Raw genomic sequence first — 17,729 nt, 5'->3', positions numbered from 1 at the left:
TCGTCACAGCTTGGGTTTGGATACTCTGTAGTTGAGGTAACTTTTGCATTTTCAATCACCCTCGTCTATAGAAAACCACCAACATTTACATGAACTTCTCCTATTCACTCTTGGTTGTTGTCCATTCAAAAGCCTGGATGGCCGGAGCATCAGTACAGATGCGCTCCCCCAGCGCAAGTCGATGGTCGCAGATTGCGGCAGGAAGACGCACTGCGGGAAGGGAGAGGGGGGCCATTGTGCGACCTGGCCCCGGGGCACCCCGTGGATTTCAGACCCCAAGTTGCGATGGCCGACCATTAGTTCCTTTTCATATAAGAACAATAAGTCTCAATCCTTTGATTCCGTCCCACACCCACCCCCCCACCCCCAACTCTGAAACAAACACCAGACTGAAGTTTCACCCTGGTCTGGGGGACCTGGCATCCAGTCTGATACTGAAACTGGTCTGCGGATAAAGGCGTTGTTTGTAGTTGCAATGAGGTTTTACTGGTTAGTGTGTGTGCCTGTTTTGCATTAGTGAGGCATGAGCAAGCAGCTCTTGTCGGTTTTTGAGGCTGTAGGACAGTATTTAATATGTTTTGTGTCTATCTTAGGTGAGGAGAAGGAATTTAGTGTCTCATTTGTAAGGATTTCCATGCAGAGAAATATGGGTCAATTAAAATTGAAATAAATAAACAGTAAATGGTTGAAAAGTTAAACATCCACTTTTATTAAATATTTAATGAAATTAGAAAAGATAGAGATTAAGACAAGCACATCCTGGTCAAGTTAAGAATTACAGACATTAAAAGCAATAGACAAAGTATTCATTTAGGTCTATGAATCCAATCACGAATCACTCCAGAGAAATACTCATTTTGGTTTCTACTCCACAAAATATTTAAAGCTCATATAACAGTTCACCAAAATACAATTAAAAAGTTTTTTTGTACATTCTTCGTTGTAACATGATAAATTAATTGAATTATTATTATTATAGACTGTACTGATCTTTTAGAGTTCAAGTTTGATGCAACAAATGTTTTGTATGATTTATTTTTTTGCATCAGACTTAGCAAACTCATTTTAGAATAATTTTCTAGCATATATTCACCTGGAGAGTGTGTGGAGCTACTTTAGAGTCAGTGTTCATGGTAATAAAAGAGCACCAACTCGAAGCAAAAGATATTTCCACTCATTTATTGTAGTAGGTTTTGGATATCACTGAGTTTGTAATAGTAACATAACCAAGAAAAGCCAGTAAATTTAGAAAATTTATTTTGACAAGAGCATTCTGCACTAGGAAGCAACAGTGAATATCATGGATCATTTTAAAAGAAATTTACCTAATTTTTACACATGGTTTAAAATTGCAAGAATAGTATTTAATATATAATTGCAAAAATCACTTCATAATAACATAACAAAAACCAACAATCAGGAAATCATGTGTCTCTGCCTTTGCCTGTGAAGATTCAGAGGACCCGAGAACCTTTGAGGAGAACAGTCAATAGCTTAAAAGACATCAAACCCCAACCACACAAGCATTATTCTGGGCCATGGACTTGGGAGGAGGATTGTCATGCAAAAGACAGACACTAAGAGAGAGAGAGTGGACCTTAGGCAGGGCTTCAGAGAGAAAAGGGCAGCACAGCACACAGCTCTCAGGGGTGTCCAAAGGAGGGAGGAGGGGAGGTAGTGTTGAATGGCTCGATACAGTGAGGAGGAGATGTGTGAGGGGAGTATCCAGGGATTTAGCTGAAAACCCCCCAGATGTCTCAGATCTTGTCTTTAGTTCTTTTAAAGTGTCCTCTTCAAGACACTGCAGACATCTGTTCTCTGCTTTCAGAGCAAGTCCAGTCCAACAGAGAGAGAGAGTGAAAGGCTGAGTCAGAGTGGGGATGTCTTACTTACCTCAGTTCAACCCAGTAGTAACAGAATAAACACAGCAAGACATGTTTCCGTGTTTGCTTTTTACCCTCTCAGTTGGGCAATAACATTGCTAGCTGCTGCTCTCTTGTTTGTTCATTTACCTTGCTCTTCTTCCTGACATTTAAAGATAGAAACATCAGGTTTATATGTGTGACATTAATCTGAGAGGTGTTGCTGCAGAAGTTGTTCTATCATGTGATGGTGATTAGTCATAGTAACTGTGCTCATCCTGAAACCACCACCACTTCAGCAATGATCAAAGTTCTGTCTCATCTCCAGGGTCACACAATGTCCTTTAATCAACCCTTTCTTTCTTGATATTTTCTCTCACAATCCAAATAAATGCCTTCCTCTTGAAAATGTCATTTAATGAATTGCTCACATAAGCTGAAGACTTGTGAACACAGAGCTACATTTAGCTGCACTTGTCACCTCTACAGTTTCAGTTCATGTGGTTTACAACCTAAACACCTCCAAGAACATCAGATTTTTTTTTTGTTTTTGATCACAAAAGATACTCATTTCCATATCCTCCTGAGACCAAGCAATGCAGTTTTGTCCTCTATAAGGGACAAGTGTTTTACAGCTTTATTTATAAAACAAACAAACACAAAGTACTGTCCACTGCAAAGGACATTCCATGACAGAATAATAAATCTATCTGAAAAAACTGCTGCATCATGTTGTTTCCAACCAAAACAATTATTTAATGTAAAAATTAGATATTACAACTGTATACACTTCATGCAAATACAATAGCTCCCTAAAATATAAGAGAAAAACCTTTTTTTTTAAATTCAGCTGTAATGCGCTACTGTGAAAAATGACTTATGACAGAAATATAATGAGAAAAATAAATGAGCAAAAAGGGACTGTTGTTTAAAAAAAAGACATCAACTACACAGACTGTAGGTAATAAAGTTTTATTGCAGTATTAGAGTCCATCAAATTTGTTTCTGGCTGCTGTATTTTTGCACAACTTTTTGAACATAGGTGATCAGTTTTTGCCTTTTTATTTTTTATCCATTCTGCTTGTCTTTGAGCAGCACGATACACATTTACATTTGTGTTTTCTTACCCAGTGTGGTGCCCACTACCATTTCTTTAATTAACTATAACGTCCAATTATAGTAATAGTGTATTATATAATTGTTTTCTGTAGCCGGGGAGTGCTATATGAAAATTAATCAATATGAACTTTTCAGTTGGTTATCAAACTTTATAAACTCTACAGTTTGTCTCCTTTAAAAGGTTTCTGACTTCCTTACCTTACTTGTGGCACATAAACTTTAATATAATGCATGCTAGTACTTTAATATTCAAAGTCAGCGGCGAATTGTATTGTAGGTTTTAACAGCTGTTACTCAGAAAGAAAAAGTAATTGATTTGACCTATTTTCCAGCACTTTGTGTGCCACTAGTCTTAAAATAAATATAATAAAAATACAGTAAATGACCATGCATATTTTCATGGTAATGATAGAAGGCATCACTCATAGTAGCTAGGTTATTTTTGGATGATAATGAATGTCTACAAGGAATGAGTTACAGTAAATTAATTGTTTATTTCAGTCTTTTCATAGAAAATAAAATGATCTTATAGCTTAGCTATTTAAAACTTGTGCTAACATGAATCTCAGCCACAATTATACAGAGTTATTGATTTGATAATGTATACTTTAGTGAACTTCAGGACTAATGTTCCAAAATATGAAGGCATCTTCATTCAGAAAGCTGCATTAGATCTGTATAGCTGGTATGCAGTCTCCTGTTGAGCAGCACAATCATCCCCCACAAACAAGTCTGATGGCTTTTTGATTTTCTTCCTAACGACCCTGCCTTTGACACCCACTTTCACAGACCCTCCACCCACCCAGGTTTTCAGCAGAGCCGGTGGCTGCCTTCCTTTCCACTGTCCACCAGCACAATAGACTTTAATGGCCTCTTGGCATGCTGTTCATTGAGGACAGGCCACCGACCCATCCCCTCCCCAACACACGCACATACAGACACAACAAGAGGTGGTACACGCTAGCTTTCTATCCATCCCCCACCCTGCAGACACCCACACTTTGTGGGTGTCGGCAGTCAAGGTAGAGCAAGGTTAAATAGGCTTAGAAACTAGGCATAAAGTCAGCAACTCTTAGAGGCAGAGGGACTGCACCAGATGTGTTACTGCATGAGGAAATGTGAATGATGTTCACCAATGAGGAAATAATAACAGATGTGCCAATTCTGCAAATTACACAAGACATTTTCTTCCTGTTTTTTGTCTTGAAATAAGTGAAATAGTCAAATGAAGCATAGTATGCTTTGCATTAGACTTTGTATAAAGCTGCCTAGTAACAGAGGAATTGAACTTATGAAGATATATTTGAATAAAACCTGCTATCACTGCTGGCTTGAAAGCTATAATTCTCTTTCAGCCTCTCTTATTAATATAAAACCACTGTTTCTCTACTTTACCAGATAATTAGCATTAAGACACTAAAATAATATTTTTTCACTCTGTTTAGCAATAAGACAGACTGGATTTTAAAGTTAAAAAAGTTTTAACACTAGGTTAAGAATAAACCCCTGGACACAAAAGTTTTGTTTTTTTTTCCTGCATTTCAACAACATAAAAATATTATATTTTTCAGGGACAATGTATACATAACAAGGTTGTATGTATGTGATGGGAATAAAATAACATGTCATCCATATCACATATGTATTAAATACAAATAAAATGTCATTTTGTGGAAAATGTACATAAGTATGTATTAATTTCTCTGTTAATGGGAACATAACGACATTTAGCCTTTAAATTGGATAATCTAAATCCATTTCATTTGTCTAGATTTTTGCCACTTCCCTTTTATACTTCTACAAAAAATGTAAATATCTTGAAAAGATCATGTGAAAACCATATTTAATTACTCTATTTTTTTCTGTGATCATACACAATAATAAACCAAAACAAGTCATTTTCATGTGTGGTAAAAAGTTTTATTTCCAATTCTTGGTCTGCATGTACAAATATCTATAAAAAGTGAACACTTTCACTCTTTGTATGTACATTTTGCAGCACTATGTTGACTTTGGACAAACAAGAAGACAGAGAGGAAAAAGGGACTATAAGGGAATAAAGATCAAGATATTTACCTCCTACATATCTGTTAGTACACTGTTAGTCTGTCCCCAAAATGTTATTCAAGTGCTTAGAATTCACTTTTACATTCCTCCTCCAGCACGGACATGTACAGTACGGGAGTAACTAACCAAAGCATTGCCATGATTCAAACACTGCACAGTCAAACCATGCAACAGACATCATCAAGCACTTTTTTCATATACTGTATATATATTTATATATATTAATCTTCCATATCATTAAAATATTTATGTGCAGCTTATATGACGAGAAATAAAATTAGCAACAACCATGACATATTTAATGCTAAAACTTACAAGTAGAGAAGTTGTTGAGATTTTACAAAGGTATCACAGACATCTGATTAAATGTCTCCTGGGTATCTGTTGGGAAAATAGTTTGGTCACTTGCTATGCATGACAAAGACTTGAGGGCACCGGTTTCTGTAACACATTCTTTGGAAGTAGCTGCAGAAATGAAGGGAAATAATGAAGTGCAAGGGAATAGTATTAACTACCACCTATGAGGACATATATCGGAGGACCTTAAAAACCTTACGTTAAAAGACACAGACACTTCTGAAAAGTGAGAAATAAAGTGTCACAGGACCTGAAGGATGTGTGTGGTGTTAAATGCTATACTGGGGTAGAGAGAGAGTAAAGGGCTGAAGAGAAAACAATCATTTTATCACCTCAAACTCCTCCAGGTTTTTCCATTTTTATGCATGCAATGTGAAATCAGGTGGTTTCTTCCAGAGAAATACTTGTTTGCATGTTTCAATGTGTGTGTGTGTGTGTGTGTTAAGTATTTAGCATTCACTTGTGATCGCCTTGATATTGTAGAGTGGAGTCATCGAATAAAGGGTTTTTGACTTCCATCTCCCCAGTCTGTCAAGAAAAGAGGAAAAATAAAGTCAGTCATGCAACAAATATCAAAATGCACTGTTTGCAGTAATGTTATCTACCCACTGGGGCAAGTCCTGGGCACTCGTATACGGTGAAATCACCTCCCACTTCTTCCTCATCTGATGTGACATCTGTGTCAGGGACTTTCTGTTCAGGTTTTTGTCTTTAAAGATAAAGGACACATATTTAGCGGTGAAGTCTATCCCAAGCTAAAAATGCATTACAAGGACACAGGAGCCAATGGCAGATAAAGTGAAGAAACAATGAAACTTACTTTCCCATTGAAAGCATCTGTTGTTTCTGATGTTGGTAATGATACATTTGAGCACTTTGGGCCAGAGTCTTATCCCCCATCTGAGGAGGAAATGCAAAAAGGAAGTGAGGATTTGAAGCTTCTCCACTCAGACGTATGCGTCTTGTGGTTTAGATAAGTAAGAAATTAAACAAAAGAAGCTTTAACTGTTGAAATCAGATGTAGAACTAGCTTTTTGTTTCTTACCGAGGGGCCGTTGGCTTTGGCTGCAGGTGCACCAGCCCCTCCATAACCAGGGTAGTCAACTTTCTGTGCCAGACGCGATTCCCTCTGCAACCTGTGGGAGGCATCATGAATCTGAGTCCTGCAGGACTGAAAACTGATTCTTTCTTCTAGTAAAATGTTCCTCAATTTCAGAATACTACACATTAAAAGCAGACTGATGAAGGCTTGCACTTCAGCAAAAAATGAAATGAAATACAAGTTTATTCATTAAAATAACGTTAATTCACTAAATGAAAACCTTCTGAGACCTAGTTAGAAATGCATGTCATGTGCACCACAGCTCTTTGTGACAGAACAAGAAACAGCTGTGCTCATGCAGATATATTTGTCTATTAATACTAATTTCACCTAATCAAAAACAGCTTAAAAACACAGTAAGTCACATAACATAAGAACTATACTTTCATATATTTAATACACTTGTCATTTACTAAACTGCATCTATTATTCTTTACACTATCACTTCATTACATTTCATAGCAAAATACTGAACAATTTATTGCATTTATCCAACACTTAAAGTTACTTACAAATTGTTACCATGACCAAAGGATATACTTAAATGATATGATGAAGTAATACACAGCTAATCCAAATTCCAAACATATACTGACTCCATCTGAGATGTGCAGTGTTATAATTAGATTAGATGAGATAGAACTTTCTTGATCCCTTGGGCAGAGCCCTCAGGAAATTGAGAAGGGATGCATCAATAACAGAAATAGAGATAAAACAACAACCAATTTTTCCCCCCATTCTTTTTAAATTTTCCTTAGGGTCTTGAGCTGAAAAAGATTGGGAACGCCTGCTCTGTTTTAACCCATGAAGACCCAAGCATCCGCTGGTGTCCAAAGTCATCTACTGATCTAAACTGTTTAATACCTGTTAATCCACTGATCCTATCAATACATGTAAAGAATTGGAGTAAAATACAGTTTGTCATCTTTTCATGGTCATCAGATATAACCCATTTGGACGTTCAGAGGCTCCATAGTGAACATGGAAACACTGTCATCTTCTAAAACATTGATTCACCAGTAAAACCCATGGAGCTGGATCAATGACAGTGGATGGAGACACCTGTTTTAAGTTCAATTAATGACAGATTTGACTTAAAAAGTAACTTTTTCTTCAGTTTCCTCTGATTCTGATATAATAACTCTGAACTTTAATCTGAGCTTTTATGAACATCTACATGATCAGTAAATTAAATATAACAAAATACATGATTTTCTCTGAAACAATGTGAAACACAGAGGATGATATTATAATAAATGGTGATAAATCACTTTGGAAAGGATAAATTTAGAGGAAAAAAATCATATGGGAACTGCCACAAAAGTAGCGCTGGGTCTTTATGGGTTAAACATTATAATACAAAAAAAAAAATCACATTACATTACATTTAATCAGTTTTCCAAATATTCAAACTCTGTGGTATTAAGGAAACCAAAAAAGAATAAAATATCACTTTTGATTTGACAAGTTAATCCACTGTATTTATAAATAATCAGATGAGCTTTATTATCATGTAAAATAAACTGCATTTTTTTTTCATCAAGTCAAATGATCCAAACAAAATACATAAGTTAATACGAAAAATCTACTTACTTGACAAAGCAGATAGTTGCCAGAATCACTGCCACAGTTCCTGCCACCACACACACCGAGACGATGACTGCACGATGATACAAAAAAAGAACAAACATAAAGAGTAAGAGATTAAAAAAAGTTCTTGATTGTGTTCAAGAGTTTTTACCACTACCAATATGATTATATTTAATTATATTTATAGTATATTTGAGTTGTTATGGCCATCTTGGGTGAAATAAAATCAACATAAAAGCAGTAAAAGCAGCAGAATGAAAACAATTAAAGGTTGTACAGGAGCACTTCTATTCAACATCAGAATAAGGACTGAGTACTTTTTACTGTTGCTGTATGTAGGACAGATTATACTCACTGACAATAATGGTGTCATCCCTGTGTGCAGGAACAACTATGGGACCAGCCCGGTCCTCTGTTCGAGTGGCTGCAGGCTGGTGGGTCTGGGTTTTTGGGTGGGCAGTAACTCCAGCAGCCCCCGATGCTTTTGTGGTGGGGTGCTGGCTTTTTGATTTCTTTTTGGGGACATCTGTCTGGGTTTTCTTAGCATCTGTTTGGGGGGTTGTGGTAGCTGGAGAACAAGTGAAACAGAGACATATTCATAAAGAAAACTGGAATCTGTTTTCATCAGAAAGAAGATCAAAACAGGAAGTATAAGTTATATTTAAATGGAGTTATGAGATGTTATTACCTGGATGACTGGGTCGTCCTTTTGCCGTTTTGACCTCTGACAACTCCTGTTTTTCGATAACAGAGTGTAAGAAGTCGATCTCTTCATCCAGGTCAGGGCGGACTGTAATGTTAGTGAAAGAAGAGAATCAGAATCATGTTTATTGCCATGTAAGTAAACAGAGTTCACATTACTAGGAATTTGCTTCAATGGTTTGGTGCATACATAGAACATGGAGTAGGTAAGAAGCAAGACGTAAAAAAAAAAAAGGTCAGACAGCAGACTAAAAAGCAGAGGGTGGAAATACCAAAGTATAGTACAGCTTGTCAGGTATTTGTACTTTACTTGATTAATTTCCCACATAATGTTTCACTTTTTCTCATACATATTAATATAAATAGCCAGGCTTTCTACTCCTTATATTTCCTCTCCTTCCTACATTTCCTTTATTAGTTTATAGGTTTTTATCATCTTGCATGATTGAATGACTTCGCAACATCACGTCTGATTTCAACACAAATGGATGAGAAAAAAATAAAGAGGGCAAGACCTTTTTGAATATCATGACAAATGGGGACAAAAATAACTAAATGAAAATGACCAAAAACAGAAAAAACACATAAAAGGCAGTGGACAAGATCACAGAGAAAAGACATCATAATGTTTTCAGCCCTACTACTGGAAACTGATTTGCATATTATATATCAATATTTCCTTTTTTTGCTTTATTTGTATAAGTTAGAATTCCTTAATAGTTAATTTAATATTAATCTGATGTGAGGTTCAATAAAATTTGCATTGAATGAGGTAGAAGAAATGCCCCTTTAAAGTCTATTAATAGTTTTATACTTAAACTAGATCTCAGTACTTTTTTGTCTTTACTTGATTAGAGAAATTGCTTCATTACTTATGAACTTAAGACTTTTTATACAGGTATTTGTGATAGAGTAAAGAATGTGAGGACCTTTGCAAACTTCCATTAAAAAGATTTTACAGGAAACTTTAAAAATGTCACTGTTGTTGCATTAAAACTGTCAAGCAAACTGATGGTTGAAAATGTATTTTGGTCAAATAATACTTGTGCTAAAAAAGAAAAGAAAAGAAAAAAAAAGAAATAAGTAAGATGAAGTTATAATGGACTATCAAATTTTGCTAAATACATAATATACAATGTGAACAAAACCAGTGGGTTTGAGTGAGTGAAAGATGAGGTTTCAGTGAATTATTACTTAAGGACTAAATCATTCCTAGTTTCAACTAGTGCATCAAAAGTTAAATAAAAAATGATGTTACGTATAATACAAAAATGCCGCAATATTTTTCATTATACAAAGCTTGTTAATTAGAATGTAACCATGGAAACTGACTTAATATGTCACCCATTCAGTTATCAGGGAAAAGTCACTCGTGAGGTAGTCATAGCAGCAAAAATATAAAAAACAAATGGCTTAATACACTTCAGTCTGCAATTGGAAACACCTGAACCCTCAGAGTGACTAAGCTGTGTTACTCTTCAGAGTTGCTACTTTATAAATTTTCCATTCCTTTAAGTATTTTTCTTTGGTCCAACATGTGATACTATCCAAAAGCTCTTCAAGACATCTACAAGTGGTTGCTGGGTCCACAAAATGATCTAAAATCAGGATTTTAATCAACTGTCCTGCGAAATAAATTGCTGTACGAAATCCTCTAAAGTGAAACTAAGTACTGTTTGGCGTTTTTACTTAAACAGTCACTGATTTGATAAATCTTTCTGTATTAATATATAGAAACCTCCATACAAAAATAAAATACAGCCAAAACTACAAAAAAAGCCAAATACTAAAAATTACAAGCAATGCAATGTTAAACACATATGTAAGAGTCAATGAAATAGATGTATGAAAGAGATATAGTATAAAAACGGCTGAAAACTAGTGTCTTTACATCTATTTGTATCCCTGTCTTCACACCTTCACAGGCCTTGTCTGTGAAATGATGGACAAGAAGTGTGTCCATGTGTGTTGTTTGTTTGGGAACTGGTAAAAAGGGGAGACAATACAAAACGGTTGTTTAACTGCCCTTTAGGCCAGACAGTGAGCCACATTCTTGTAGCCCTGCCCAAGTCTCCAGGGCGACCGGGGACGATGGTGTGTGTGTGTGGCCGGGGGAGGATGCACCGCGGGGGGGCACAGGCAATCAGCTCCCTTTGCTTCTCTGGGCTCGGTTTGCTACGTGCACAATAGACCCCATAGCTCACTGCTAATGGAGGTGATCAAAGCGCTATTTCCTTCTACAAAGTTAACCTGCAATATATCAAATTATAGGTTTATTTTCACTTAAAGCTACAAAGGTGGTGAAAAAGTGTCAAAAAATAGTGAGACAAACTCAGATTTAGCAGATAAAGCACTTGATCGTGACAGATGCAACTTTCTTCAAACATGACAAATAAGGGACTAATGCCAGTAAATTCATCTTAGCAAATATATAGTGTATTTACACATTACCACAGCCACCTACATTACATTAATGATTACAGTGTCACTTTCACTCCAGAAGGCTGGCCATCTGGCTGAGCTAATGTGTATGATATGATGTGCCAGCACTTTCACTGCCTGTTTTGTTATTTTCTTACCCCCCTCCACTAATGGCCATTTAGTGCACTCCATAGCAGGTGTCTGTGGAGGCGGGATGCACCATCTGTACTTTGCAGGTGGCTCAGGGCTCCAACTGTGCCAGTGCGCTCGCCAGGGGTGTGTGGTAATCATAGACTGTATAAAGGTGGTAAAAGTCATTTGAAGTCGTTTTTTGTGTGTATTATTATTTTATGCTTGCTTGAATTTTCATTTCTAAATTATGTTGTGCAAAGAAGTCAATTAGTAGCAATCAGGAAGCTTGTATCATTTCCATATTTGAAATAAATCAATTAAAAAAAAAAAAAGAGAGAGAAGACATAGAAATAATAGGATTGTTGGTTACACTTCTGAAGCTTGATTTAAAATCAGTGTGAACAAGGTTAAAAGTGGATGAGAAAATGACTTATTTACATAAAGTTTTCTTTCCTGAATCTTTGGGTGAGGATTCAAAAAAATCATGGACCTATTTTTGTTTAGAGAAAAATACATAACAATGCTCTCTAAGCCATGTGCTTGTTTTGTATATTATTGCTTGAATCTTTTGTTTCTTGTCTGTGTTTGGCTGTTGTTATCTTATATCTATAAGAAAAACAATTTGCTCTAAACATGTATGAAAATATTACTTTCTGTTGCCAATAGTTTGAAATAAAATGCGTTATCTTTGGTTTTTCAGGTGATGTAATTGAATATTCAGGTGAATTCTTATTAAAGAAATGTACTTTTTTTTGTAAAGAATCTCTAATATATGGTGCCAAGGAAAAATTTGCTACTTTTTATTAGAAATCAAATAAACCTGTGCTCCGGCTATGAACATTATACACAAAAGCCCTTTAGCTTTTACATTTGTGAAAAATAATGTTGTATTTGATTTACAAAGTTGACAAAAAAGTTAATATTCTTTCAATCCTTGAAACTGCCATAAATCACTAGTGACATGAAGAAGCATTTCTTGTATGCATGGGTAAAACAAACTGGGTTTCTGGTGCAGATGTGAAAGCAAGCACTGCCTTTTTAACAGTGTTTGATGGTAAAGAAATCAGTAAAAATGTAGATGATACAGCATTCCATGGGGCATAATATATCTTTTGTTGGCCCACCAGTGTAATTTGCCATAAGAAATAGTGCTGCATTACAACTGCAATGATAAAGTTCACAAATATAATACAATTTAATACAATACTGCAAACAGATAGCAATCACAGCCAACACAAATATTAGCATACAACTGCACATACATACATACATACATATTGAAAACTCAAGGAAATGTGTGAGGGTACGCAGTGTAAAAGTATATAAAAAAAAAACCAAACCCCAAACTAAACTTAGTAACACCAAAGACTTGAGCTGTTCCTTAAGTACAGTTATGGAAATGAGGAGAAAGAAAAGGTTTGGGACCTAAACTCAGGCTAAAGATGATCCTTCACACTGAAAAAAGTGGCGATTGTATGCATGTGTGTGGATTGACACACTCTGACTAAGCATACACACCTCTCCTTGTGTAACAGAGTCTTGTCACTGCCTTGATAATGACCCATAACCTCTGGAGAGGTGCACAGGGGGCTGTTGGGTACTACAAACAAACACTAAACAGCTCAACAGGGAACATGGGTCACACACATCTGTCCTGTTCTCTTTTCTCACTTAAAAACCATTCACGTTTCTTCCTCCCATACATGCACACTCACCCCCACTTTCCAGCGCCCTGAACCCACCTCAGAAAATATTAGTCATGCTCAACAACAGACAGAAAACAGTGTCCATTTAATGTCAGACTGAGCAAACTAAAAAGCAGAAGGAGGAAAGTATTGTACAGCTTGTCAGATATTTGTACTTTACTTGATTAATTTCCCACATAATGTTTCACTTTTTCTCATACATATTAACATAAATATCCAGGCTTTCTACTCCTTATATTTCCTCTCCTTCCTACATTTCCTATATTAGTTTAAATGCTTTTTTAAATTTTGCATGATTGAATGCCTTCGCAACATCACGTCTGATTTCAACACAAATAGATGAGAAAAAAATAAAGAGGGCAAGACCTTTTTGAATATCATTACAAATGGGGACAAAAATAACTAAATGAAAATGACCAAAAAAGGAAAAAAACACATAAAAGGCAGTGGACAAGATCACAGAGAAAATATATCATAATGTTTCCAGCCCTGCTACTGGAAACTGATTTGCATATTATATATCAATATTTCCTTTTTTTTTTTACTTTATTCTTATAAGTTAAAATTCCTTAATAGTTAATTTAATATTAATCTGATGTGAAGTTCAGTATAATTTGCATTGAATGAGGTAGAAGAAATGCCCCTTTAAAGTCTATTAATACTTTACTACTTTAACTAGATCTCAGTACTTTTTTGCCTTTACTTGATTAGAGAAACTGTTTCATTACTTATGAACTTAAGACTTTTTATACAGGTATTTGTGATAAAGAATGTGAGGACCTTTGCAAACTTCCATTAAAAAGATTTTATAGGAAACTTTAAAAATGTCACTGTTGTTGCATTGAAACTGTCAAGCAAACTGATGGTTGAAAGTGGATTAAAAAAAAAAATACTTCTGCTACTCAAAAGGGCTTTGTAAGGAATATAGGCATATTTGTGATTGCTTTTAGTTTATTTTTGTGGACTGGCCTCTTCGAACTAATGGATTCCAAACTCAGTTAGACCATATCTATAAATAAAGATTTACACCAAAACCTGTTTCTCAAGGTTTACAATATCTTCTGCCAAAACCTCCTAATGATATAAAGCCTGAAATACTACACCAAGGTAAACAGTTAGAAAAGCAGGCTCATTATTGCATCTCTAGTCTACAGGTTTATGATCTGGCACTGAATTAAGAAACCATGGCTTTAGATATTATTACTTACTGTATGTATTATTTGTTTTGTAGTGACTGTATAGTTAGGTGGTCTAGCAGTGCAGTGTTTAATGGGTGTGAACTCCAACACCCCTGACTCCCCTTCCAGTCTGTCTGACCGTTGTTGGTTCATGTTATTTTCCAGTTTCCTCTCCTACTTTTCAGCCATCTCGTTATTATCTCCTGTATTCAAGACATTGATGATGATCAAGATGAGATACTTCTTACTTAATCAAGACACATATAATGTCACAGACCTTGTACAAATTACCAAGGAAACAAAGGAATTAAACAAACAAGAGTCAAAAACATTTAATAAGACCATATTTAATAAGTTAGACCTAAATCTTTACATTAAAGTGTGTATATCTGATATTTTCCCTTCCATTAGAACTATCTTCTGATTTCCAACAGTAACTGGTTCACTCTCAGTGTGCAGTGCTGCCCTCTGTTGGCCTTATTCAGTACATGTACAATTGATCAGGATAGAAACACATTCACACCTCCTTCTCAGATTTACCCAACAATATGTTTGTCAATATCCATTAAAGGTTTAGTTTCACGACAGAAAGATTTAAAAGGTTCAGATCCATCTAAAAGAAAAGGTCTACAATGTTGTTATAGCAAAGTAAATAAAAGATCAAACTATGAACAGAGAGTCTTATCTATTTTATTAGTTTTACAAAAGGCAGTGGTGCACTTTCAGAGTGTATTCTGTCTATAAAATGTAAAACTGGGTAAAATATGCCTTTGTTTTTTGGTACTGAGTCAGTAACCTGATGTATAAAGTTAGTCATCTCTGACTGCACAGCCTTGTGTCAATACAAGAAATCTGATGAGGAATGTTCTAACCTTCAATAAACAGACCCACCTGTCTGCTTCACCCGCTGCTTAAAAAAGTCAGTGCCCAGTTCTTCATATCAGGTTTTTTTTTCTACATGAAGCATTATAAGGTGACCACCTATGTCAAATTTTGTGCCACCTGCAACTCAACAAAACTCTGATGATCGTCTTTATGGAAAACTTTTTTACACGATCACCACCAAAATTGAATTAGTTCTTTGTGCCAGTATCAACATTTCCTGAAAATTTCATCAAAATCCTTCCACAGCTTTTTTACTTATCTTGCTAACAGACAAACAAACAAAAAATCCCCCCCGCCCACCGTCTTTGGCGGAGGTAAAAAGTTGCCGCCTGTTGAAACTGCAGGCATGACCATAATATAATAGCTAATTTGTGATTACATTAACTTTGTCAAATATTTTCTGATTGCAGTTACACGAAGAAGTGTTTGATTAGTGAAGTAGCAGCAAAAGCAGTAACCATACAGTTTTAATGTGATAACTGTCGTTTTTGTCAATCACATCAATAAAACCCATAAAATAAGCTTGTGTAAGATGTTTTACATACACATAATGAGGGTGGAACTAACTGCACATTTGTCTGTATGGATGTAAAAATCCCACACCCAATGTGTATGCAGTAAAAATGCAACTGTATGACATATTTCTCGGATAAAAACATTTGAAACCAGATAAGGGTGGTACCAACTTCTATTGAATTTGAGGCGGGAAAAAAATCTGAATATCTGTTAATAATCACACACCAACTGTAATTTAGTAATTTAACAGAGTGACCAAACTGACTTAAGGTGGTTGAAATACAAAAGTAGACAGCTCCTCACTTTAATCTGTGATATTCTAAAGAAAAATTAACTTCACCAAAGTAATTGTAAAAGAATTCTTTAAATATTGTATACTATACATTATAATTGGCATATATTCTTTATCAAACCTTCTTTTAATTCTATCTTTTAATTCTATTTTATTCATGTACATATATAGAGAAAAAAGAACACATGATTTAGCATAATTTTACAAATCATTATGATAGATGACAACTGTGTATTTTTCTCTTAAATGTACCTATGCATGTGAAGACGGACAGAATGACAATTATTCTTTTTTCAGTGGTGTGTATCGTACATATCATACTTTTGATAAAATGCAATAAGTATAACACTGTAAATGAGTGTTTACAGAAACCAGTCAGGACATCATGTCATTAAAACATTATTTTCTAACATGTAAACTTCTTCTAATGAGTTTACAATATTTCTAATAAGTCTAAAATAAAGCTAATTTCATTGATTAAACCTCTCGTTAGAGGTGAACACACTGGATATTTGTTCAGATGTACAGGGTGTGTCTTACTTAGCAATTCGGTACCAGGTGTTTCTTTCTAGTACCTTGGTTCATGTATATTTGTTGAACCATTAGGATGCATACACAAAAGAAGGGTAACAAACCAACTATAATAGGCACAGCAGTTCAGCGAAAAGGTCGGACTGCAATTACTGCGGGCAATATGTTAAATTGTGATTTCGATCTGACTGCACTTGTTTGGTTATTAAGGAAATGCGCAGGTTACTCAGCCCTGCCTTTAACACACAGTATTTAACTGAATGTAAAGAATACATAGCTTTTACAGTATGTTTGTGCTACTTGTTCATAGAGAACATTTCTCAGAGGCACAGTGTATTTACCAATGGAAGTACACGCCTCCATGTCAAATAAAAACAGGTCCTTCCACAGTAAAAAGCATAGTCGGCCTTATAGGTTCACCTGTCATGTACTCTGTCATTCTCTGATATTGGTAGGTGTCCGATAATTTATGAGCACTTGTAAAAATAATTTTCCAAAGAAGGCAGTGGAAACAAGGGAGACATTCACATGGGAAGTCTTTGTGCTGCTCTGACTGGAACATGAAGATAATCCTCCTCATAGTGGGGATAAGAGCTGTGTCATTACAGATGAGTGCACTGAAAGTTTATTTTTAGTAATGTCCAAGTCTGTTAAGTCCACCACTACTATAAAAATATGACTAAGTATATTGTTTTGAGACAGACAAGTGATTGACCACCCCATTAAGAAATGAAGCTAGGCATATTTATACTATACAGATTAGAGAATACAAGCCCTTACTTTAGAACATACTCCATTAGATTACTCAACAAGAGGAAGTTATGTTAAATACTTGGGACAGCAATGTCTTATATTATTAGGCAATTGCTTGTTTACGTGTTTCAATCCTTGGGGATCAATGAGGATTAATTAAGTTCACCTACACTTGCTGAAATAATCTGAATGAATGTAGCATTCACACAATACAGTTACCTAATGTAGACCCTACATCTCATAGAGTTACTGTCATAAATGTAGCCTTATCTGTGGAAACAAAATCAGTCTGATATTTCTGTCTGGCAGCAAGAATCAAGACCGACTTTTTCCTCGAGTAAAATCTTGTAAACAAAGATGAAACTAAAACTATGTGGATGTACATTTCAGTAGTAAAGTTGTAAAACACGTTGCATTTTGTTGCCTTGCAGCTAATCCTCCAAAAATCAGAGAATAGCATAACCTCACAGACCCTACAAATTTGAGAAGTAGTCCTTGTAATTGATGTTTCATTGA

The 17,729-nt window shown here is 35.4% G+C and overlaps 1 protein-coding gene across 2 annotated transcripts in view; it reads right to left on the bottom strand.

The window, feature by feature from the left end:
- Window positions 1-4,879: 4,879 nt before the first annotated feature.
- Window positions 4,880-17,729, bottom strand: part of npdc1a (neural proliferation, differentiation and control, 1a) — a 37,256-nt gene continuing 24,406 nt past the window's right edge. The window contains exons 3-10 of one of the 2 annotated variants that reach the window (XM_030149553.1): window positions 15,239-15,244; window positions 8,786-8,887; window positions 8,453-8,665; window positions 8,101-8,167; window positions 6,451-6,541; window positions 6,226-6,305; window positions 6,015-6,114; window positions 4,880-5,933 (exon numbers count right to left, since the gene is read on the bottom strand). In XM_030149553.1, the coding sequence (XP_030005413.1) occupies window positions 5,862-5,933; window positions 6,015-6,114; window positions 6,226-6,305; window positions 6,451-6,541; window positions 8,101-8,167; window positions 8,453-8,665; window positions 8,786-8,887; window positions 15,239-15,244 (731 nt within the window). In that variant the 3' untranslated portion in view covers window positions 4,880-5,861. The remainder of the gene's footprint in view (window positions 5,934-6,014; window positions 6,115-6,225; window positions 6,306-6,450; window positions 6,542-8,100; window positions 8,168-8,452; window positions 8,666-8,785; window positions 8,888-15,238; window positions 15,245-17,729) is intronic. The other variant, XM_030149554.1, reaches the window with a different exon arrangement.

This window comes from Sphaeramia orbicularis, chromosome 12 (genome assembly GCF_902148855.1).
Source record: "Sphaeramia orbicularis chromosome 12, fSphaOr1.1, whole genome shotgun sequence".
NCBI lineage: Eukaryota > Metazoa > Chordata > Actinopteri > Kurtiformes > Apogonidae > Sphaeramia > Sphaeramia orbicularis.
The sequence above is the reverse complement of the archived record's forward strand: the minus strand, read 5'-3'. Positions and strand labels throughout refer to the sequence as shown.